Below are 19,229 nucleotides of genomic sequence, written 5' to 3' on the forward strand. Positions count from 1 at the left end.
ATTCACATGTGCTTCCTCACTTAGATTATCCAGAGCAGATCAGATCACTGTGTACAGTCATTGCCTCACGTGCCAAACATCTCAACAAATCCACCAACCACAAATTGTAGCACTACTCAAGCAGGCTGAAGTACTGTCAAGGCTGCAAGGTGCCCTAGCTGCACATAAACTGAAGAAGTCAAGGACTGTGCCATCTAGAAAAAAGAGTGACAAACAAATGTTACCCTTCAGAAGACTTTCCTTGAAAAGGTCAAACAAAAAGCTGGCATACTCAGGTAATTTATGGACGTTGGTGTTGGTACATTCCTGAAAACCATAATTTGATATGTAAATATATATATATATATATATATATTTATATCGATTTCAGAGCTCCTGATCAGAGTGAGGCAAAGAAGCTCAAGACAACACTGGAAACAAAGAGCAGTGATGAGGTACACATCCTAGTTAAAAATGGACGCTTCTAATTTATTAACAAGGCACATTCTATATTTTCACTTACAATTAATTGGACATGTACATCATCTCAGGGAAGCCCATGTGCATAAGGCCGATCCGTATGGGGACTTCCATGCACCATGCTGTCTTATCACAACATTATTGATAGATTTTGCCAGAATTGTCAAATCTGTTAGTGTGTTAGAGCAACTGATAATTTACAATTTGATAGGTGGCAACACTTTAAAATTAAAGTAGATTCTACTTAGTTAGGCTGTAATGTACTAGTCAGTTTAACCAAGTGCCAAAAGAGTTGTAGTACTGTACCTATGCAATTAACTAAGAGGGTGTCATTGGTGAGTGGTAACTAAACATTTGTGTTGCAGCCAAAACAACACCAACAGCCACACCAACAGTCACAACAACAACAATACCAACCAATACAACAACAACAACAACAACAACAACAACAGACAAAACAACAAGCACAACAACAACCAGTTCAACAGGTAGTCCAACAACAAGCAACAATGGATCTAAGCAGTTTGGATAGTCGTTTACTGTGGCTGGATGACGTAATAGTAAACCACGCCCAGCAGCTTCTTAGGCAAGAGTTTCCCCAACAGAGAGGGCTTCAAAACACCCTATTGTCTCAAGGATGCAAATTCTCTGTCTCAAGGACAAACTCGATCCAGATCCACCATATTGGGAGCTGCAACCATTGGGTAACAACATCAAGCAACGAGACAGGAGATGTAACCTTGTATGACAGCCTTCGATACGGCAATGATCTATCCAACGATTTGAAGCAGCAAATTGCATGCATTTATAAAACGGATGAGCCACAAATGACAGTCTCTGTAGCAAGAGTTCAACAGCAGAAGAGAGGAAGCGATTGTGGTTTATTTTCAGTAGCATTTACATTCGATCTTGCCCAAGTTATAGAGCCCCAGTATGTTAATTACATACAATCAGAAATGAGAAAACACGTGAAGAAATGCATTCAGCAAGGAACTATAACAAGTTTCCCACGAAATTTCCCCTCAAAACAAGTCATCAGAAGATGTTCTAGTTCTGTTGTTGCATTTTCTGTATATTTTGTTCATGCAGAATGCCAGAAACATTTGGACGTCCTATGGTCCAGTGTGATCAGTGTAAAGACTGGTTCCACTATGAATGTGTTCACTTGAAACGGCCAGGTAGACGGTTTGTTTGTTCTAGTTGCAATTCTATTAATTAAGTGAGTTACGTGACAGTAAATCTGAAGTGTACTGTACATACTTGCAGTGTACTGTAATTGCGCATGTTCAATTAGATTAATTACATAGGAGAGTGATCTATGTTACTTTACTAACCTTTTTTTACATGAATGGTGGATTATTCATGGTGTCGCGTCAGCAGGCATCCGTCTTGTCTCGGAATTGGCTTGTCTCTCAACTCGCAGCAACTTGAGCGTAACGCGCTAGCTTGTCACTAACGCACGCTACGGAGTCCATGGTGCCAAATACCGATACTGGTGATCATGTAGCCTCCTACCCAGGCCCTCTTGCGCGCCCGGAGAAGAGGGCGCGCAAGAGGGCCTGGGTACGAGGCTAGTGATCATGTCATGGCTCTGGATCATGTAGCCTCGGTATTCCAGACTGCTTTCTGCACGTTATGGGAGGGCTAGGGGAGAGTGGAAGGAGAGAAGATATATACGGTAGAATCAGTGGCATACTCAGACTGGAAAAAGGGTGGTGTATATACTACGTATATACAGCTCTCGTCTTCACACGTATTACAGTCCACAATTTTATGACTACGCCTACAAATGATGAATAGTCCATGCCACGCTACGCCCTGACTGTAATGTGCTTAGGGTAATCGTGTTAATTAATCCTTAGTACAGTACCGTAACTTACTAATCTTATACGTTTGCTGTTGCTGCTGTTTGTCATGTGTATTAAGCGTTGTGTCTGTTTCATGCTGCAGTGTGCTGTGATAGACCAGTCTTTGACTGACCAGTATTATTTGCCTGGGTATAAATCACTCACTCACTCACTCACTCACTCATTCACCTAGTGCGCATTGACTGTCAAACCGCATTAAATGCGCATTCGCTTACCACATACGGAGGTGCAACGAACACAAGTCGCCAGTTGTAGCTATAGTGACGCTAGTGGCCACATCGATCTCACGTGTAGGTAGCCTAACTTAATAAATATGTTTTCGTTAACTGTTTATGTTCCATGGAATGCAGGACATGGAAGGCATGTAATAGAACCAACATTTGTATTGAACTGCACCAGACCCTTTCCCGCTGGAAGTAAAAATAAGGGGATAGGTTGGCTACGCAAGGTTTCTACTCATACCAAGATCATCTCGAAGGCCCAAAAAGACAAGACAGCGGAGATAGCGAAGTCTAACCTTATGTAGAAGAGACAGTATACTCTAGCGCAGTGGGAGATCGCTGAGCACATGCATGCATGCAATCGATGTGATGGTCACTCATGGAAATCATTGCAACATAAATGTATTGCTAGCAGCCAACAAATAAGAGAAGGTAGACGAAGAAACAACGACTAGGACTTTGAACAAACAAACGGTGGCTAGAGAAAACTACTTCTACTCATTGCTAAATAATCATCTATAGTCTGCAGAGACAATTACGCCACCTCTATTGAATTGTCTCGGTTCAGTCATGTGCTTGACCAATCAGCAGCTGACTTTGTGATGCTTAAGTTCTCCACACCACTGACGACCGTATGCCAGTGCTTGATAGGTAACGGTCAGTTCATACTTGCCCTTAGGGTAGGTATGCGAAACGCTGAAATCTTTGAAACATTCGCCTTCTTGTTTGTTCGAGTTCTTTCCATCACCCCATCTGATCATATATCTGAGCGAATTAAATGCATTAATTAGCTGTCTGCACTGTTTATTCAAGAACGGTTGCACCCAAGGCCCCCAGTAACTTACGCATATGAAGTAGGATTCTCTTGTTTACAACATGTACTGACTTTTCCGTTTATGGTCACAGTGCAACCGCTGGTATCGTAGTCGAAGGTCGCTTCTGGATAACACCAGCATGCATTCGGTTCGGAGACAGCTGTAGCACAACGCATCAAGAAACGATCACTTGTATTCGACTGAATCTCGATAAAAAAAAGGTACGTACTTTCGTTGCCAATCTTCAGAGAGAACGTTTCTTTCTCGATTGGACTGCAGGTAGCAAGACTAACGAGCAACAAAGACAGAATCAACGAAAACACAGGAGAAACCATCGCGTGTTCTTCAACACTCACAGCATGACTGGTACTAGCTGCGGTACCGGTATTTGAAGACCGAACTCAGGTGATCAAGAGGAGGGCTATGAATAAATCTAGCCTCATTTCTTTGAAAAAGCCGCAATTAAATGAAGCCCGTAGCACAGTCTCAACAACTCACATGCATGAATGTTGCAGCGTTTTCATAAACAGTAGGACACCACACAAAGAATAGATACACGCAAGGGTGCTGTTTTCATGCATCGAGAGGCATACAAGATACCATTGCCCCTTGAAAACCGCAGCATTTACAGTACGTAGACTCCACGGGGTTCACTTCATAAAATAAATGCTGAGAGCTCTTTCAAGCTATAGGAACTATGGTGACGAGTCGATTCTAATAGTTTGTTAATTAGTAAGCTTAAGTAATTATTACGGTGGAGTCGCTTTGTCAAAAATTACACCAAACGATGAATACAAATCGAGGTAGAAGTAGTCCATTACTGAGAGCAAACGCAGACGTACCAGACATAATAATAATCGGCGTGTTCGTCTAGGAGCTTGACGCGAGTGTGTAGCAGATGCGTTTACCACTCTAAGCTCACGTGTGTACGAAGCCGTCTAAATTAAAGACCAGATGGTGTTGCAGAGTTGAAACATACACGATACATTAATTAATTATGACATGCGCCTACATCAGTGTTACACCTGAAATCTATCGTGGTGTCTAAACGCACCCCGCGGGTGTGTAGTTGTTTCCAGTTACGCCGTTAAAGTCTGCTGTTAGTAATGGTCATTGTGCCGTTTATTGTGTTCTCTCTGTAGCCGATATAATTTCCCAAAACAAGCTGTTGTTATATGTAAAGCCTTAGGATTGTCTTGCAAAGCGACTGGTCGAAAGTCTTCTTGGAATGGAAAGTATCGATTCACGCTCTCATTCCATGCACGTCAAATGGCAGCTAGTGCAAACATTGTTGCAATAGCTAACATCTGTGTGTACAAATCTTTCCGTTATTGCACATACTTGATTTTAATTGTCAAGGTGTTGGGAATGAGCATGAGCGAGCCATTGTGGCTGTTTTATGATCTATTGTACGAAGGCAACATATTGTAACTAATAAGTTAAAGGAAAACTCCCACGATTTTGTATGTAAGGTTCAGATGAAAGGTATCAGTGTGAGCGACCCATCTATCAATGATTTACAGTGCTCACCCTTCTCTGATTGCCAGTAGAAGCCTATAAAGTGGGGGGCGTAACTGTGTAGGGCGCCGCCATTCTAAATTATGACGTCATGAGTTCATGATGCGTACAGTGTACGCGTTAGACTCGTACCCAGTCCTCCTCCTCGCGCGCGCTCCACGTGTTTTGGCACGTGCTTTTTGTTCCACTCGCCAGGAGGACTGGTAACATATATTATGTCACGTGAAGAACTAGTTCTTTACGTGGTAGGTTTTCGATGCATTGATTGGTCAAAACTGCAACGCAAGACGAAAAAATGTTGTTACAAGGGCACGCGTAGGATCCTATTGAGTCGCAATTACCTTGACTATTAGACGGTTATTAGCAATAGTTGTCGTCACGCAAGGTGCAAACTCATCAGTGCCTCTGCTGTGGACATCATGACAACGACGTCTTCTCCAACCGGAATTGACAGAGATGTCTCTAGCTGCTCAGTTCGAAGCGAATGGTAGCCAATAGACGACAGGAGCGCGTACAAGGTGCATTTGCTACCGATAGATAGTGAAGCTACAATGTTCATGAAGCGAGGATTTTGCTCGTTGCAACGAAAGCGATCTCCTTTGTAACTCTAGTTTCTGAACAGTCCCTAGAAAGAGCGTAAAGCTTTGTTTTTTGTTTTGGCTGGCGACGTTTAGCGTAGTACTCTCGTGAGACTAATTACTCGACACCATATTATCAGTGCAGGTGGCAACAATTTACAGGATCGGTTTCTAATTAAACTAATGAAATAAATGGTCACATGACATAATATGTTACCAGTCCTCCTGGCGAGTGGAACAAAAAGCACGTGCCAAACACGTGGAGCGCGCGCGAGGAGGAGGACTGGGTACGAGTCTATGTACGCGTATAACGCTAACATACGTGGGAGCTGCCAGATGTAGACTCGGACATGACTGACATTGAACCTTACCGTTTTGAGCCTGAGCGTAGAGTAGTTGATGATTCTTCGAGTACGGAAGATGCAGATAGTACGGAAAATCTAGACGCGATGACGGAAGAGGATCAACTGAAGATGGAGAGAGAGTGGGCAACACGGAGTGGTGTGGCTGTGGAACGTGTGGTATCATGCCTACCGGTAAAGAATGCCTTTGTTGCCGAGAAATGGACGAACTAGACTGGATGTTGCATGGTTTACGTTGCATCACTCAGCACGAAGATTTTGCTTCTGTGTGCCTAAATGGAGGGGTGCTGCGCACAGCGGTGGTGGCAATGGTTGACGTGAGACAGGATTCTATCACGGAGCCACTAACGTGCAGGTTAGTACTGTGGTAGAGCGTACTGATCGAAGTCGTTTGTGTAGTGTAAATACTTGACATTCCAGGTTGCTGAGGTTGACATCTTACCGGCAGTTTACATACTGGGCAGGGGAGTGAGAAGAGTGATACCATCATGTGTTGACTTCTATCAGAGGGCACTTTCCTGAAGAAACTGGGGAATATATTGGATTTCAAGAAAGTTGTGATGAGCCACAGTGGCCAGTGTAAAGTTTTTAGCTAGCTAGTATCAGAATCTGCTTTTGTAGTTTTCTATAACCATTTCCTTTGGTGGTCTAGGGCATGTTGCAATATTAGGGCGTATAGAGGCTTGTGGTGGATAAGCTTTCCTAAGCCTGGTTCACAATATTGACGCCGACGTCGACGTCGGCGTCAACATCAAAGGATGCCGCCGACGTCGAGGCGGTTTCTTTGAAGTTTGACGCTCAACTCAACGTCGGCGTCATATTGTGAACCAGGCTTTAGTCTTCAGTGACTTGTGGGTGGTGCTCCTTCTTTCAAGAACTGCAGCTAGCATATCATTAAGGTATCCATAGGACTTTGGCTCCATTATGGGTTTTGCAATCCATTGCTTTTTGGCTTTAGGAAAGACAACTTTGTACCTCTTTTGTTCATGGGCTGTTGTAGCTTGGTTTCTGTCGACATTATTGTTGTGATCCAGAGCTGCCGGTTGGGTTCGAGCAATCATTCCTTTGTAGCCAAAGTGCAGCCTTCTGGAACAGTACTTTAGCAAAAGGGAGTGGTACACGTCAAGTTTTCCAGTATGACAAAATTGATTAAGTTTGCCGATATCTTTTAATAATTTTTTGTCAAGGACAACTGACTTCAATGTTTCGTGAGGAGGAGAACCCTTTTTAACCACTCCTTGCCTGGTCTCTCTTCCTCAGAAAGTTGCTGGTGGGCACATTCTAGAAAGTGGTTTGCACTAGCCCAAGTGTGTACATCAGAAATGTGATGAAGAATAGACATCCATTTCTCTTTCAGGATTTCTCTGTTACCATGGCAAGAGGAAGCACACCACCACAAATGATTGCAAATTGATGGTATCCATGGAAGGAGGCTCTGACAAGCTTTTTGCTTTCCCTGTTTGGCGAGCTTCTTAGAAACCCCTTTAGAGACATGCCATGTGTCGTACTGATGTTCAACTGATGGATAGTGTTTCTGCATAAAGCTAGTGATTTGTGGATGTCTGTCTGTCTGTAGCTAATTGATGTATGGAAAGACCTTCATTCAACAAATATTGAAGTGACCTTTCAAGTCCTGTCTTTTCCATAGCAACAGAGTTGGCAACTTCACCCACCTGAACCAACTGAAAGTCAAGTATCTTGTCTGTGTTTTGGTCTATAATGGTGTATGTTCCATATTTAGCTGAATACCCTGGGCTATCGCATCTTCCATCCCCAATAATCGAAAGTGGTCCACTTACAGACTTCAAAATTTCTTGTTGATGTTTCTTCCAGGCATCATTTGTAACTTGGAAAACATACTCATCCTGTATTCTGTAGTATGTTGATTCTGACAAAAACTGTAGTTTTAGAATTTCTGCAAAGTGAGAAGTTTTACTGTAAGTTTCTCCAGAAAACAAAATTGCTGCAGAGACCATCAGGTTGCCAGCAGGCATTCCTACAATGGATGGTTGTGATCTCCATTGCCTTTCATGTCCTTTGGAACAGATGATGTTCACTGTTAAAAGTGTACCTGTGCAGAATTGAGTGTGGCTAACGACAGGTGAGCCACAGACTGGACAAAACTGAAACAGTTCTTGAAGGCAGTCATTAAAAACAATAAATTTTGAAACATCAGTAGAATTGGTCCTTTCAGTTGAAAGAGTTGAGTCGTCAGGCTCAGAATCAATGACATCAGAGAGGCTTTGATTAGAATCACTAGTATGAACACTGAACGATGGATCAAAGTCCCTGTCTAGGGCAGTCTCTACTTCTTCTGATGCTTCACTTTTTTGACTAGCTGGAAAGACTTCTTGGCTATCATCCGTGATTGCAAGCTGACTTCGACTGACATCAAATTTGACTTCCATTATATCTGCTGTTACTGCCCTGACTGGTGATGACGTGTGTATGCAGTAAGAATGGTCATCAAAGTTTCCCAGTATGTCATCCAGGTCATACTGTGTTCCTACCTCCCGAGTAGACTTAGGAACATCAGCACAAAAAATATTTTCTTGAGGTGCTTCTTCTTCATTATCTTCCTTGGACTTTTTACTAGCTGCAGCCAAGAGAATCTCTTCAACCGCCTAGCACATGGTCATTTACTGCTTTAGTCTATTTACTAAATTTAAAGTGTTGGAGTGGATTATGCTCTACCAAAATAGAATAGTACTTGGTTTGCATGCTACGTAAGCACAATGTGTAACAGTATACAGGAATGTTTGCATGTTAAATTAAATGTTTAAATGTTTAGTTATAACACAACTCCGCCGAAGTTGTCGTGTTATACGGGAACCGGGCACGACGGCGCGAGAGAGTCTGGCACGAGGCTAATGCAATTCATGTTTGGTCGAGTGACGACATATTTGAGTGTTAATTATGTTTGCAATGTTTATTCAAGAAAACGGCTGCTAGACGGTAGGGGCACAGCAACTTACGCATATAAAGTAGGATGCGCTTTCTCACAGCATTCACTGATGTAGAGATATCGTCACAGACCAACGTTTGGTATCGATGTCGAAAGTTGCTGCCGGATAACACCTGCAGCACGCATTCGGTTCGGAGACAGCTGTAGCGTGCACAACGCATCAAGAAACAACGACAATTACTTAGACTAGACCGTTTTACGACGTAAAAGTACGTATTTTCATTGTCGGGCTTTTAGTTAGAAAGGACCTTTCCTTCTCGATTGCACTGCTGGTAGTAAGACGTACGAGCAGCAGCATCAACGAAAATACCGGAGAAACCATCGTATTCTTCAACACTCACAATATGACTGGTATATGTACACCAGTCGCATGCCGGTGTCGCGTGCTGAGAATGTCACCGTGCCGAGATTGTTTGCGCCTGCGCAAAATAGAACTGACATTCTCAGCACGCAATAGAAGCGTGCTGAAATTGCGTACGCGCTGAAATTGATCTGACTTGTGCGCATGCGTAAAATAAATTTAGCGTTTTATTGAGAAATCTATAGTTATTATTGTTAGTTATATATTAATTAGCTATTTTAATATGTTACAACAATGTTAATGCACTGGGTTGAAGTAAATAATTTAGTTTTTAAGAATAATTATGTACTACATAATTTGTATATGCTATATACAATTATCTATTTATAATTTTATTATGAAATTTTTTATTTATTAATTACATACAACTTTATACAGTTAGAAATATAATTAGACATAATAAGTATACATGCACATTTGTACGAATAAATCTCTCTTACCTTTGACATCCCAATGGTGAGTCTTGGCCTGGTTGTTGACGTTTCTAATTTCCTTTTTTTTGCTAACTCGAATAGAAAGCTTTGTGTCAGGAGATAAGTTACAAGATTTTGGCATCTCTCTGTAAAGACAAAGTCTGGCTTCCCTATAACTGCAATTGTATTTTGCTTCAGATCATCCATGGATTTCACAAGTGAGTATAATAGCTATGGTCTATCCAAGAAACAAAAAAACCTCAATATATAATAATACCTAAATGTGTGAACAATCTCAGCACACCGGATATAGTTGCTTAGCATGCGCAGACGGTAAATACAATCTCTGGATGGTGACAATCTCAGCACGCTACACCAGTATATAAAGGCTAGACTCACGTGATCAAGAGAAGGGCACTGAATTAACAAACCTACCTCATTTCTTTGAAAGAAGCCGCTCTCAAATAAAAGGGACACGCCTAGTCTCACCTCTTCAAATGAATGAAGGTCTCAACGTTAAATTTTCTTTCAAGAATTCACACGCTAGTTCGCCTCACGCAGCTATACGACTACCTGTTTCTCAAAAAGTGTCGCTCTTAATTAAACCGCGTCGCAGAGTTTTACCGCGTCAAGTGAATAGACACGGCGGTGTACTCCAATTATATGACTGCATGTACACCAGCATTCTTTCCAAATGTTGAATTAATTAAACGACATTTGCTCTAACTTGCTTTCAAGACACCCGAGTAACGTTACTCAAGTAGCTATATATATCGCGCTTACTAACTTTTGTAGCCCAAACATCCGTGCACATTTGTAGCTAGGAATCTCAAGCAGCTAACTGGAATGTCTGCAGTCGTCAGATCATAATACTGATAGTGTTCTCTAGCATGGTTGTAGATGTATATACACTTAACATGCATTTACTATTAGGCATGCATGCATGCAAGCAACCACTATGACGATCATTCGTAATCATTGCAACATAAATCTATTCCAGAGACAAGAAACAACGACTAGGACTTTGAACAAACAAACGGTGGCTAAAACTATTGCATTGCTAAATAAGCATCTATAGTCTGCAGAGACAATTACGCCACCTCTATTGAATTGTCTCGGTTCAGTCATATGCTTGACCAATCAGCAGCTGACTTTGTGATGCTTAAGTTCTCCACACCACTGACGACCGAACGACAGTGCCTGATAGGTAACGGTCAGTTCATGCTTGCCCTTAGGGTAGGTATGCGAAACGCTGAAATCTTTGAAACATTTGCCTTCTTGTTTGTTCGAGTTCTTTCCATCACCCCATCTGATCATATATCTGAGCGAATTAAATGCATCAATTAGCTGTCTGCACTGTTTATTCAAGAACGGTTGCACCCAAGGCCCCCAGTAACTTACGCATATGAAGTAGGATGGTCGTGCTCACAGCATGTACTGATTTTTCCGTTTATGGTCACAGTGCAACCACTGGTATCGTAGTCAAAAGTTGCTTCTGGATAACACCAGCATGCATTCGGTTCGGCGACAGCTGTAGCACAATCAATTTTTAACGCATAAATACACACACACACACACACACACACACACACACACACACACACACACACACACACACACACACACACACACACACACACACCTTAAATATAAATAAGATAAAAGTACGTACTTTCATTGTCTGCCTTTAGAAAGGACGTTCCCTTCTCGATTGCACTACTGGTAGCAAGACTTACGAGCAACAAAGACAGAATCAACGAAAATACGGGAGAAATCATCGTGTTCTTCAACACTCACAATATGACCGGTACATGTCGGATGCCGGTATTTGAAGGCTCGAATCACGTAATCAAGAAGAGGGCGCTAAATTAATTAACAAAACCTACCGCATTTCTTGAAAGAAGCCGCTCTCAAATAAAGAAAGCCGCCAAGTCTCACCTCTTCAATTGAAGAAAAGTCTTAACGTTCTTTCTGAATCCACACGCTAATCCGCCTCACACAGCGCAACGACTGCCTGTTTCTCAAAGAGTGTCGCTCTTTAAAAAACGCCGCGAAGTTTTACCGCGTCAAGTGACTAGACACGGCGGTGCTCCAAAGGCGGATTCAAATTCTAATAGAATGCTGGCGTACGGTGATAGAAAGACCACAAATTCTCTAGTCTTTTGCTATAGTTAGTAAGAACTGGTAACGACGTTTTCTCTAACTTGCAAGACAACCAAGCAACGTTAGCCCTGTTTCAACACCTACGTTGGCACCATCGTAACGGAACGGAATGTAACGAACTTCACGAACGTTCCGTGGGTGATGTTCACAACTTGTAGGCCAACGTAGACAACGTGACGACACGATAGCAGACACCTCTTCCAAGCATTGCTCTTTGCACTAGTGCCTTAATTAATTAAAGTTGTATGCGCGGGAGGTTTCTTGTTACAACTGTAGCTTCTCTTCCATATTTTACTGCGCGCCACTATAACTATGCACGGGATTCCTTGCGCCTAACTATTGGTCAAATGTTCGGTTTCGTTTAATTTTAAATGCGCGTTTTGCACTACTACGCGCCAGCACATTGGCTCGAAGATGAGTTTGCATGACCTGTACTGGTGCAGTTCCTCTCTACCTAGAGGGCAGAAAACATACTCAAAATCACAAGTCAGAAAAGGAAGCTCTAAGGCGTCGAAAGGCAGCGGGCGCACGGCCATGGCCTGTACCACTTCGAAAAATGGACTTTCGTCAGTCGCCCACCATTACCGAGTACTTTCTGTTTAGCGGTAACTGATTAAATAACTAAGATATTTTTAGTTACGTTAGCAGTCTGTACAGATAAATTTTTAGAGAGTAATTTAGAAGTATATAGTAAACGTATTTACTGTAAACCAAGGTTACAATATTCATCTACATTCAAACAGAATCAAAGCGGTGGAGAAGTGGATAGTGTGCGCTAATCTTTATATAAACACGCCTACCTAGCGCACTCTAGGCCGTACAACTTAACATTTGGTTCCAACACCCTGCCGTATTTTTCAAATAATTGCCGCAGCATTTATTTGTGCTTCTATATAGAGATGCGGCGTTTGAACAAGGACTGGACTGCGTTTATTTACTAGTAATCATACACTATCTAAGAATCTTGCATGTCGAGGCAGCTAATTGGAATGTCTGAACATTCGCATCTGCAGTCGCCGGATCATACTACTGATAGCATTCTCTAGCGTGGTTGAAGGTATATATACCACTTAACATGCATTTAGACATGCATGCATTCAAACAACCACTATGACGGTCATTCGTAATCATTGCAACATAAATCTATTCCAACGACCAACAAAGAGAAAAGTTGACAGGAAACAACAACGACTAGGACTTAATTTGAACAAACAAACGGTGGCTAAAGACAACTACTTCTACACATTCCTAGATAGTTATCTAAAGTGTGCAGAGACAGTTACGCCATCTCTATTGAATTGTCTGGGTTTCAGTCAAGTTCTTGACCAATCAGCAGCCGACTTTGTGATGCTTAAGGTCTCCATACCACTGACGACCGTATACCAGTGCCTGATCTATATAGCTATAGGTAACGGTCAATTCATGCTTGCCTCTAGAGCAGGTATGCGAAACGCTGAAATCTTGAAACAATTGCTTTCTTGTTTGTGCGAGTTCTTTCCATCACCCCAGTTGATCATATAATATCTGAGTGAATCACTTATCTGTCTGCACTACAAGAACGGCGGTTAGACGGAAGGGGTCACAGTAACTTACGCATATGAAGTAGGATGCTTTTGCTCACAGCATGTATTGATTCTTCCCTTTATCGTCACAGTGCAGATACTGCATGGTATATACGTATCGTAGTCGAAAGTTGCTTCTGGATAACACCAGCATGCATTCGATTCGAAGACAGCTGTAGCACAACGCATCAAGAAACAACAGCAAATTACTTGTGCTTAGATATCTATAGACTGTATATAAGTATCTCTGTATACGATAAAAATTCATTGTCGGCCTCTAGAAAGGACGTTCCCTTCTCGAGCTGCAAAGACAGAATCAACGAAAATACAGGAGAAACCATCGTGTTCTATAACACTCACAATATGACCGGTATGTGACCGGTACACAGTCGGGTGCAGACTCGACTCACGTGACCAAGAGAGCACTGAATTAATTAACAAACCTACCGCATTTCTTTGAAAGAAGCCGCTCTCAAATAGAAGAAAGCCGCCAAGTCTCACTTCTTCAAATGAATAAAGGTCTCAACGTTGTTTTTAGAATTCACACGCTAGTCCGCCTCACGCAGCGTAACTACAACTGATTTGTCTGTTGTCAAAGAGTGTCGCTCCTGTAGAAAAAATGCCGCAAAGTTTTACCGCATCTAATTGAAAAATGCTGGCGTACGGTCATAGAATGACCACGAATTCTCTAGTCTTTTGATAAAGTAAGTAACTGGAAAATGTTGGTAACGACGTTTGCTCTAACTTGATTTGCAAGACAACCAGGTAAGTTAGTCATTAATTTTAATTTTGTCAGATGATCAATCAACGGATTCTTAGAAACACTTCGATCCCGGTTGTGCATGAGGGACCACCGGGAGTCTCTCTAAATCTGCCCTTCCTGTACACCTCTTTTCTCTCAAGAAAATTCGGTGAACTCTATACATGCAATAGCCTGATGAATACAAAAAACTAGTCGATTACTATTTGAGTCGCTTTGCAATGGAAAAACACAGTAGTATCTGTAAGTAAATGCTGAGAATAAAACGGTCTCACTACATAAGGTATACAAATAATCATGCATGTTTGTCTACATCTAATTAATTAATTAATTAATTAACTCGTGAGGGCTACGCCACTGTCTAGCAGACGCATGAAACATTAAGCCAACAGACAAAACCATTGTCTAGGAAACTGTCTAGAATAAGTAATGGACGCGGTGTTGAATCAGTATGTTAATTGAAGCACCACAAACTGCGATTAGTTTGAGAAGACCTTTGGGTGCCATCTTCAACCCTAGAGTGCATCATTGCCCGTTTCGGATTTTTCCAATCATGCATGGATGCCGATGTCAGCAGTTTGCGTTTTTAGTTTATCAATTTAAATATGCTCCTAGTCGTGTTGTTACAAAATCAGTCAGTTCGCGTAGAGATTGTCTTGGAAAGCAACCGTTGGAAAGACTTTTTGGAATTTGCATGTAGCATGCAGCTGTACGCGTGCGAGTTCAACGTTGTTCCAACAGCCGGCATGTGTGTTTACTAAAATATAATTAAACTCTTCCATTTGCTGGAGATTCAGAATTCATAGAATTTAATTCGTTGACGAGTTATCTAGCACGCGCAATATGTTTTGCATGGCTACCAATATTTTTGTCTTTACGAGTCTAGAAATTCAGACAGTCACAGTCTGGAAAGTTAAGTAGACGTGAGTGGTGACGCTAGTTTCGAATCGGTGTACGATTGCGACACATTTAGTGGTGCATGCCTGGAACGAAACGCTACATATATGAATTTATTAATTGAAAAGGGATGGTCTATTGGAAATCACAGTATACGTATAGCGTCAGTAGTAGTGGTGGTTGTGGATTTACAAGCTAAAACAAAGGCCCGAGAAACGTTCCGGACGGCATAACAGCAACTTCCGTTTTAGGATTAATTAAATAAATTATTTATTGCAGATAGTACTAAACGAAGAAAGACTTATTGGCTACTTCACTCTAAACACCGGCGTAGGAAGCGGGGGATGGGGGCTGCAGCCCCTCTCGCTCAGTGTAGGAATTTGAAATTTCTGTGCCAGTGACTTTTGCAAATCTGTTTACGGTTTGGCAAGCGAGGTAGTGTCTGCTTACTTATGACGACATTCACGGTAGTCTACAGTCCCCTCGTTCGTGAATATCTCCATACGCCACTGCTAAACGAGCTACTCTAGGTTTGTGTAACCTTTCTGTTTTGTGTGTTGCATCGGTCCCGCAGATGAGCTTCTCCGGTAGCTGCAGTCTACGCACCGTCTGAGGACGAGGCTACGGAGCTGTCTGGGGACGAGACTATATAGTGTTAGATTGTACGCATTGGCTCGTATATATATATATATATATATATATATATATATATATATATATATATATATATATATATATATATATATATATACATGCGAGCGCTACTCAACTAACTTTCTCACGAGCGTACTATAATGCATGTCACATTGTGCATGAAAAGTGTATAGATATGTAGTCGACGACAGTCTGTCTGTGAGAGAAGAAAGATATAAAGTAGCGAGCTATTTCGTAATTTATGAAATCTTTAAATTGCACGAGTGTATTTTGAAGCATACATCTTTAATATAATTTCAGGCACTGGCGTAGTGTCGGGGTGGGGAGGGGGAGGGGGGCCGGAGATGTTATAGACCCCAAACAATATTGGCGTGTCACTCCACTTCAAGCAGAACTATAATTTTAAGTTACTAAACAGTGACTGTCCGCTCAACCTCAGAGTAGTATGTTGACGATCGACGACGATAATTGACTATATCTCTTTGACAATACGCATATACTAAACAGTATGATAAAACCAGTGTCGAGAAGTCGGACACGTAAAGTGCGCATGACCATCACTTATTTGAGACGTTTTACTACGCTATCCAGCGATGGCAGAGTTAACAAAGAAGACTATATCAAAAGGCATGCAGAAGCCTATCCATCAATTAGTTTTTAAGGAAGTGTAGTTAGTTAGAAGGTCGACAACCCGATTAACCAGAGAATGGAATCTCCTGGAGCTCCGCTACCTAATAATTTGCTTGCACTCCACGGTACCTTCTCCACAGGTTATTCTAGCTAGCTACATTGACCTATATTGCTCGCTATATTACTAAATTCGTCAACACTGTTTGCACTGAATTGGTCTTCTAGATTCTATTTTCATCGAGATGCAATCTAATTTGATGATTGCAGCGAGCCATGAAAACCTTTGAGGCACGGACTGTAACAGTGTTACACACTCCTTTGTACGCACACTAACGTAACGGCACTCAGTCCAGCAGTTTATTTCTTGATACTAGTATTTACTTAGATGTCTACAAACTGCGAGCAAGAAAAGTAGAAAATGGGTGTGGTTTGCGACCTAATTTATTAGCCTCCCAAATTTGAGGACCACGCTACGCCGGTGATTTCAGGTATGCATATGTCACAAGAAAAATTGTAACAGTCACGTGACTGAGCGAGTGTACATGTACTCAAGTCTTGAGCACTTTCGGTCTGCGTATTTATGTGGTAGAGGTCTGCTCGAAATGTGTCACGTTTCCAATCGCGCGGAACAGTATATTTGCATTGGTTTGGTCGTATACTTCGTAATTATAACCACAGACGATAGGCAGGCAGCGAATCACAAACCGCCAACGTTCAGAAGAGTGACCTTTACTTTTTCACTTGAACAGTCTAGTTCATGTTTGCAAATCACATTTTGTATTGTTGGAAATCAATTTAAAATGTAATTTGCCATCATTTGCCAATGCGAAAGTGATCATTTTGTGACTTACTAAAACTTCTGAAAACACAATCTATAATTCAATATGTAGATAGTAATTAATTTTGTGTTGCAAATTGGCATATTGTTATTGTTGATATTGAGTTTGACTTACCGTCTTACTATGTTATAGTGTAGACGCTTTGCCGTCGGATGTAGTTTTTCTAACTAAGAGTGGCCATCATGCATGTGAAAGTCTCGAACTCCTCAAAGAAGTGTGGCGCGTTTTGACAATATTATACACCCACCGGCGTAGGAACCGGGGGATAGGGGGCTGAACCTCCTCGCTCATTGTAGGAATTTAAATTTTCTGTGCTACTGACTTTTGCAAATCTGTTTGCGGTCTGGCAAGCGAGGTAGGTTTTGCTCTCCCCGACAACGGAAGTCAAAGGGGGAAGGTGCTGGCTGCTTTTGCTTACTCATGATGACATCCACGGTATACTCCCCCCTCCCCGCTCGTGAACATCTTTGTACGCCACACTTCATATTTGCTAGTTATGCATTTCAACAATTGATACTGGTAGCATGCATGCATAAGCAGGTGGTTGAAATAAGGCGTAAATACTTGTCTAGATAAATCAGGCAATAACTATCGGTACGGTGCTTGGAAAGCACTCTTCTTGGCTGTATGTTACGAGAGGGTAATACACGCTTGTAACATGTATTTGCTACGCGTACATGTCTGGTTGTTTTGCTGGTTTTCTCTGAGTGCAAATATGATAATTTAAAGCGACTAGTCAACGTTCTACAATGGACCGGACCAAGGTCACCTCAGTGTCTTACCATGGATGAATGTTTACTGTACGTACACCTTCTCTAGATAAACAATTTTCGAAAAATGGTTGTGAAATTTGGAATGGAAAAGTTGCTAGGCTGCATGAGGAAGTTGCTGGAATATATACTTCAATCAAATTTGATAACATTACATCTACTTTCTTGTGTGTATTTAGTTAGTTAATTAATTTATTAAGTTAATTATTTCTATATTGGTAAAATGTCAATACTGTTTTTTGAAAACGGTATCTCTCAAAGTCAATTACTTGGTACGTGTTAGCTAGCCAGCAAAAGGGATTCCTGATGTCTTACGTTTTGACTATCAAATTGTACTAAGACATTCTGCGAAGAACTTACTACACTGATGTAGCTAATTTTCCATGCATAGATAATTTGCATGCATAATTCACCTGATAGTGCGTACAGACACAACTATCTGCATATGCCGTAAAATATGGTAAGATGTACTGTGCAACATCCTACATGTATGTACATTGTTTTGAGTTAATTAATTAAGTTAATTAAGCAGCATGAGCTAGGGGTTGGCCACGCAAGACTACTAAACCATTGGCTTACGCTAGATATCTAGAGCTTTCGTTCTTGTTCCGTAAACAGCGACGACCCGGATTTGACACAGTAGGCTGTATAGTTACTCTAGATAGAGTAGTGAGCTGCTGGCTATGTCGTGGATAACCCAACCATTTTTAATGGGCAGTGCAGGCCCGGATTCAGGAAATTTTGAAAGAGGGATTGACCTGGTAGCAGTTATTTGCAGCATTACTAATTTTCTCTTTTCTAATAAAATTATATGAAATTATTGAACCACGCTTATTGGGAAAGAGGGGGTTAAAACCCCCTGAACCCCCATCTGGATACGGGCCTGCGGGCACTCAATTTTTTCAACTGCAAGCCCTACTTTTTTAGCCTCATGCTTATAACTAGTTAGAGTTACGCCATTGCATAGAAGTTACCGATTCTGGGTATCTAAAACGTATAGAGCGTGGCCAACTGCTTCAACAAGATGATGTAAATCAACAACAAAACCTTGGTAAACTAGAGAAAACAGCAGAACGGCAACATTTCCCTTGCAGGCGATCCCATTCTTGTGTGTCATTTAATTGATTGATTGATAATGTATTACGCCAGAAAATAGGACTTTGTTTGCTACTGTACGGTAATTTGAGTTTGCTCTATCAACCAGAAAACACTTGGTAGATACAGTGCATAGTCTATGCTCGTGGCCCTTTGCTCTAGCTAAGCATTTGGTCAAAGATCTGTAGCTATAGCGTTTCATCATACCGGACGAGACCCTGTGTGTGTGTGTGTGTGTGTGTGTGTGTGTGTGTGTGTGCGTGCGTGCGTGCATGCGTGAGTGCGTGTGTGTGTGTGTG

At 41.6% G+C, this 19,229-nt stretch overlaps 2 protein-coding genes across 2 annotated transcripts; both read right to left on the bottom strand.

Moving 5' to 3' along the window:
- Positions 1-2,939: 2,939 nt before the first annotated feature.
- LOC134180351 (uncharacterized) lies at positions 2,940-3,723 on the bottom strand. The gene is made up of 3 exons (XM_062647490.1): positions 3,593-3,723; positions 3,394-3,523; positions 2,940-3,313 (listed from the first exon to the last, which is right to left on the bottom strand). Exons 1-3 carry the CDS (start codon positions 3,696-3,698, stop codon positions 3,133-3,135), a joined length of 417 nt encoding a protein of 138 aa, XP_062503474.1. The 5' UTR covers positions 3,699-3,723; the 3' UTR covers positions 2,940-3,132.
- A 6,809-nt stretch (positions 3,724-10,532) lies between these two features.
- LOC134180301 (uncharacterized) lies at positions 10,533-11,390 on the bottom strand. The gene is made up of 3 exons (XM_062647430.1): positions 11,233-11,390; positions 10,962-11,091; positions 10,533-10,881 (listed from the first exon to the last, which is right to left on the bottom strand). The coding sequence occupies exons 1-3, from the start codon at positions 11,336-11,338 to the stop codon at positions 10,701-10,703; spliced, it is 417 nt and encodes a 138-aa protein (XP_062503414.1). The 5' UTR covers positions 11,339-11,390; the 3' UTR covers positions 10,533-10,700.
- Between the last annotated feature and the right edge of the window lie 7,839 nt (positions 11,391-19,229).

This window comes from Corticium candelabrum, chromosome 5, assembly GCF_963422355.1.
Source record: "Corticium candelabrum chromosome 5, ooCorCand1.1, whole genome shotgun sequence".
In the NCBI taxonomy this organism is placed as follows: domain Eukaryota; kingdom Metazoa; phylum Porifera; class Homoscleromorpha; order Homosclerophorida; family Plakinidae; genus Corticium; species Corticium candelabrum.

What these genes read in the sequence shown, in the direction of transcription:
- LOC134180351 (XM_062647490.1), bottom strand. Translation starts at nt 3,698, where the DNA reads ATGGTTTCTCCTGTGTTTTCGTTGATTCTGTCTTTGTTGCTCGTTAGT. An exon ending in TCTGAAGATTGGCAACGAAA is followed by an intron (nt 3,524 to 3,592) that starts GTACGTACCTTT and finishes GTTGTGCTACAG; the next exon opens with CTGTCTCCGAACCGAATGCA. An exon ending in GAGAATCCTACTTCATATGC is followed by an intron (nt 3,314 to 3,393) that starts GTAAGTTACTGG and finishes TAATTCGCTCAG; the next exon opens with ATATATGATCAGATGGGGTG.
- LOC134180301 (XM_062647430.1), bottom strand. Translation starts at nt 11,338, where the DNA reads ATGATTTCTCCCGTATTTTCGTTGATTCTGTCTTTGTTGCTCGTAAGT. An exon ending in TCTAAAGGCAGACAATGAAA is followed by an intron (nt 11,092 to 11,232) that starts GTACGTACTTTT and finishes ATTGTGCTACAG; the next exon opens with CTGTCGCCGAACCGAATGCA. An exon ending in GACCATCCTACTTCATATGC is followed by an intron (nt 10,882 to 10,961) that starts GTAAGTTACTGG and finishes TAATTCGCTCAG; the next exon opens with ATATATGATCAGATGGGGTG.